The 6,018-nt window shown below is 37.7% G+C and overlaps 1 protein-coding gene across 1 annotated transcript in view; it reads left to right on the forward strand.

Moving 5' to 3' along the window:
* uvrag (UV radiation resistance associated gene) overlaps window positions 1–6,018 on the forward strand; it is a gene marked incomplete in the record, with an annotated part of 179,241 nt that overhangs the window by 157,758 nt on the left and 15,465 nt on the right. Inside the window, 1 exon segment of the mRNA XM_014007924.1 lies at window positions 1,302–1,393. Coding sequence (XP_013863378.1) covers window positions 1,302–1,393 — 92 coding nt within the window.

Below are 6,018 nucleotides of genomic sequence, written 5' to 3' on the forward strand. Positions count from 1 at the left end.
ATAGATAGATAGATAGATAGATAGATAGATAGATAGATAGATAGATAGATAGATAGATAGATAGATAGATAGATAGATAGATAGATAGACCTCTTCCTGTTGTGAAATAGTGACTAAGTAACTTTTACTTATAGTAAATTTTAATGACTTTAATGATTTTTACACAGGTACTTTAGTACAATTTCAACTAAGTAACTCAACTTTTAGTTGAGTATGTTATTTTAGTACTGTTTCCACCTCTGACAAATGGCATAATATTTTTTTATTTTATGTTGCAGCATTTGGTTAAAAGGGAAAATTTTATAAATGTGTGTTAAGTACAACAGACACCCTGAAAATCATTTATCTGTTGATTAACTGTGAAATAAAACCCTCTTAACAAGGACATTTGACCTTTACCATGAAAGGCCTGGATTCTCTTTTTCTTTTATTTCTTATCATTAAGTCAGTCATCAATTATGTGCAAATTTAGATTAAAAAAAGCATGGAAACCTGAGTCAGAGTCATGTGCAATAACCTCTGCACCAGGAGTGTGGGTGGAAATTAAAACAAAGCAAAGCAGTAAGGTTGCTGTGGCAGCTGAGTGGAAACAAAACAGATGTCAGCTGGTGCAGGCAGCCTGTGTGACAGAGGGGCCTCTGAGATATACGCTGGACGTGCAGCATGATGCTCCTCTGCTGTTCTGTGATATGGGTTAACTAAACTCCCTGGGACCAGAGCTGGCATTGCGATGACATCACTCAACTGTTGAAGAACAGATTTGTGGCTCTAACTCTGGAGGTTTGAGGTGGCCTTTGTTTTCTCTTTTTTCATCTCTAGTGGATGTAATTCTGTCATCATGAAATAAAGCTTTGTGGTACGAGGGAGGAACTGTTCAAGCCACATTTAGAACTGGAATATAATAAAAATAAAGTGGGAGAGTCTACCAAGAACACAATAAGGTTCCTAATGTGCTTTCTGACCCATTACATCCAGATGTTTTATCAGAAGTGTTTTTCTTGCCGCCCACGTCTCATCCAGTCTTTCAACGCACTTTACATATTATCACACATGCCTGTTATCAGCAGAAGGTGCCCATTGTGTGTCCAGATGAGTCTGAAGGGAAAAAAGTTGTGTCACAGTTAAAGAATGCAGACTCCAGAGCCGTTCTGAAAGAAATGCTTTTTCTTCTCCAAACATGCCATGCACATGTCAGGTTGATACTCAGTAGTGATAGCTCACCACATACTGTATGTGTGGCCTTGTGGGTTGGAGTATGTTGTTCTAGCTTAATGATGATGGTTTGCTCTCTTGTCTTGCAGCTGAGATATCAGCATGGTTTGGCAACGCCAGACCTGCAGCAGACACTACCCAACCTGAAGAACTTCCTGGAACATGGTCTGATGGTGCGATGGTAAGGCAAACAGAATTACCTTTTTTTTTTCAAGGCTATATCATGTGTTTACGAAAGAGCATTGCATTCACCAAATAAAAAAATATAGACTCCTGATCTCATAATTACTCAGACTTACACCAGTACCCAACTTTAATGGTGCTTCAGGTTTCATCAACAGGGGATATTTCAAAATAAGTGTCTCATTATATACAGTCAGAACAAAACATTACAGTTGGCATTAATATTAGTATGTCGACATTATGCAGGTATCATGCTGGAAATCATGCTCTTCCTGCTGTACAAGATGCTATGGCTATAGCTAATGTATCTGAAATGTGTTAAATTGCATCCTGTAGAAAGTGAGTCAGCCGCAACAAATATGCATCATTGATGGTTGACAGAAAATCTGATAAGTTATAAAGCTCATTATGTGACACACTTACCATTTGCTTTGAGCACACACTTACTCCCGTTTCTTTCTCTACAACTTTATTAAACTGTGGTGGATGAACATTATGCAGCTTGTTCTGGGCACTCGTTTGTTCGGCATTACACACATACACGTCCAGGACCGGTACCTGCTCAAAATCCTCATATGAGATCAAGATCTTATTTCTATTTTTTTGTTGTTGTTGTTGAATGCAATGCTCCTCCGTACAAGTTTAATACAATAAAAACTGATTTGATTTTTTACACTGGGCTTACAATGGCTTGAACTTTTATAGCACCTTATCAAGTCCACTTGGACCCTAAGGGCTTTACACTTCAGACATTCACCCATGCACACACACGTTCACACACTAGTATTTAATTTATCTCATTAAAAAGTATTTATCAACCAATAGGTAAATTACTTTCTAACACACACATATATCATCAGTTACACAAAATCATAAAACATGTTTACATTATGTTTATTTTTGATTCAATTCATTTATTTGAGAGAAAGGGGCAGATATAATAATATTTTTTTTCTTCTTCTGCTACCTTTCATTTAATTTATGATTTGTATTTTTGTTGTATGTTGAATTTATGTTGTTGTTTTTAAAGAAATGTTTAAACTAAATGAACTGAACTGAACATTATGTTTACATTTAAGAGAGAGCAACATTGAATAAACCTAAATCTAAAAAAACAAGAACAGGCTTGAAATGATAATTTTTCCTTATTATTTAAAATGTGCTTAAAATGTCCCAGTGGAATCAAACTGGACAATTTCACTTTATGCTTRACTGTATTCCATGAAGAATAGGAGGCCTTTTTTTTCCAAGTTCAGCATGAAGTAAAGGGACACTGAAGGAAAAAAAATCTTGTGAACGTAGACTGACATGTTTGAATGTTAATAGCAGGGCTACAGAATAAGGATAGATTTGTAAATAAAAGTGTACAAGTGTAGAAGTCTGTGGGCAGATAATGATGGTCAGTTTACCAGTGAGTACGAGGTACAATGGTGTGTGAAACTTTTAAATTTTACTACATATCGCAGTGCTCCGTGATGAGCAACATCCAACATGTAAAGAGCTGGCCAGAGCATTTATGTATATATCATCATAGTCCAGCTCTGGTAGGAAGGTTGCAGACACAAGATGTGTGCAGGCCACAAGTTTTAGCTTCAATTTCTTTTTAAAGGGATCCATGATTAGTTGTAACATTAGACTTTATTTGATAAACATATTTTAACTGTAAAATAAAGACTGTAAAAATACTGTAGGCTGTTTAGTTTTTATACTTTTTAAACTAAAATTTTAAAAATATATTTTAACACGGACGGGACCATTTTATTTATACGCAAAACATTCTGGGTAAATGATGAAGTGGATAGGTCCTCAGTGTGAGTGAGCCATATCCACCCTGAAGTAAGTAAAGTTTTATTTATATAGCGCCTGTCACAGAAATAAGTTCACAAGGTGCTGTAAGACAAGTCATGCAGCAAACAGTTGTGCTACCTTTAGACAAACAGAAAAACAAAAAAACCACACAAGGGAAAATGAGGGGAAAAAAGCAAAAACATCATATTATATCAACACTGTGACACACTATGGTGTTAATGAAAAAAACCTCTGCATAGGGCAAGTTTAAGCTAGTAAGTGAGTGAGTTTTAAGGGGGCCCGAAGAATCCAATCCCCAAGGCCAGCGCAGCCAAAGTTCAGAATATTGATGGTCAATTGTTCATTCTGTGGGGCCTCAGCTTCCTCAAGAATCAAATCATACGGGTGAGGGAGGAGGGAGGAGGAGGGAGAGGAGAGCTGTGTCGACATGTTCCAACCAGGAAGGAATTAACCAACAGATCCAAGGCCGTTGTAGAGGAGATCCAGATTCTCTAATCAGTTGTTTTGGTAACAGAAGGAACAGGCAGACAACAACAGTTTTCCCTCTGCCTTAATGTCTGCTGGAACTCTCAAGGTGGCGTATCTAATCAGGCAAAATGGTGTGGACACATACCGCCGAGCCTATTCATCTGCTTTCTCCAAGATGAATTCCATCTGCCCAGCAAAGTCCAGGGACCACAGCCGGCCCACGGCCCTCCGTAGAACCGCTTGCAGACCGAGCCCAGCTCGCTCAAGGCACAATGTCCGAGTGCTGATAGAATACAGCCGTCCATCCAGTTGGTCAGTCAGCTAGAAAGTGCAAAGCCACCGACGCTGTTTTGTAGAACACCAGGAGACCACCCAGCCAAACTGTAGAATCCAGTGATCTGAGTCCAAATGTATATCCAGAACAGAGAACAGAGGTCCCGCCCTCGACATGTCCTCCCATGGAAGAAAAATAAACTTTGTTCCAAAAATTTCATTGAGAGACCAGCTAAACAAATCCATAAAAATATCCATAATTTCTAGTTTCGGATGAAAATGTAGAGAAGGCTCTAGCAGCAAAGCAGGGAAAGATAAGGCAGGGCAGGAGAGAAGAGAGAAGCGTCTTACTCCTTCGAGAGAGGAACAAAAAAAATGTAAAAAAAAAGYTTGATCTTGGACAATATCTGACGATCGACCTTTTAAATGAAACCAGAGAGCGTTGACAGAGAGGAGAAGGTTGAAATGACTCAGCCTGTAACTGAAAATGTGGATGGAGGACCTCAGTTTAGCTTGTACACTAGTGCACTACTGCACTAGTGCCGAGCTAATACATATAAGGCAATATGGCATTGGGGCTAACACTAAAGCTAACAGGCTAAGCTGAGGTTCTTCTTCCATGAAGCAGCTCTGTTGTCCTCCATCTATATTTTCAGTTACAGGCCGAGTCATTTTTACCTTCTCCTCTCTGTCAACGCTCTCTGGTTTCATTTAAAAGAGTCGATAGTCAGATTTTGTCAAAGATTAACCTTCAGGGTGGATATAGCTCGCTCACACTGAGGACCTATCCATGTTATCATTTACCCAGAATGCTTTGCATGTAAATAAAATGGCTCTGTCCGTGTTAAAATATATAATTTTTAAAAATTTACAAAACTAAACAGCCTACAGTATTTTTACGGTCTTTATTTTACAGTTAAAATAAATGTTTATCAAATAAAGTCTAATGTTACAACTAATCAGGGATCCCTTTAAATGTGGTCAATGAAACATTTTAAGGAGACTTTTTTATCAATGACACCACCAAGGTATTTACAAGTTTCTACAAGCTCCATGGCCAAGCCTTTAAAAAGACCTAATAGGTGGTTTAGTTTGGGACACATTTTTTTTGGTTTGCAAACAACGTGGTCATTGTTTTGTTAGCATAAGAAAACTTTAAGCTGAAGTAGATAAAATTTGCTTGAGAAATTAATAGTGCTCCAATAAAAAAGTTTTTTGTGACAGAGCAGTTTGTTTTAAACCTTGTGCACATATAAGGTCCAAGTAAAAGACTGCTCTCTAACTACAGAAAACCTCTGAAAATTGTCTGTATCTTACATTAAAAAGAGAAATGTTTGATTAAATGTTTGGTAGCCTTTTGGCTCTTTAAAACAGAAAGCTTTGCTCGTTTTGCTTCCATTGCATTCTTTTGCCCTGTGAGTAACCTTTATACAAACCTGGGAGTTGGTATGAATCAGACTTCAGCTCCACTGCCCTGTAAGACAAAGCTGGCTTTGATCTCCTCTCCTCTCCCAGGGTCAGCAAAGGGGAAAATGTGTATTACACACATTAATTGAATAATCTTTTGTTTTGAAATGAAAGAAGCCATGAAAAGGAAAAGCTTCCAAACCAGCTTTTCATTGGCCCCTCTGCCTAATTGATCGTGGGAGGGTCCATAGACGCATGAGATGAAAAGATGGATCCAATAATCTTAAAGCTATGTTGCTGTGTATATGTGTGTACACGTGCATCAAATCTTTGTATACTAGATGTCTAAATTCAACAGTTCTTTGGCAGAATGTTTTAGCCACAATCTAAGACAGATAGATCCTGGAAATAGAGATCAAGCTTAATTTTTTTTAGTTCAAACCATCAGCTAAATTCAAGAAAAAATCAGAAATTAATAGATTCCAGTTTGTAAATGTCAACAATGACTCCTCTTTTTACACCAGAGATAGTCATGGAGTTCCTTAGGGTTCAGTATTTGGACCAATCCTCTTTACTTTACAGTGGTTTGCAAAAGTATTCATACCCCTTGAACTTTTCCATATTTTGTCACATTACAACCACAAACATAAATATATTTCACTGGAA

This window comes from Austrofundulus limnaeus, unplaced genomic scaffold (genome assembly GCF_001266775.1).
Source record: "Austrofundulus limnaeus strain Quisiro unplaced genomic scaffold, Austrofundulus_limnaeus-1.0 Scaffold45, whole genome shotgun sequence".
NCBI lineage: Eukaryota > Metazoa > Chordata > Actinopteri > Cyprinodontiformes > Rivulidae > Austrofundulus > Austrofundulus limnaeus.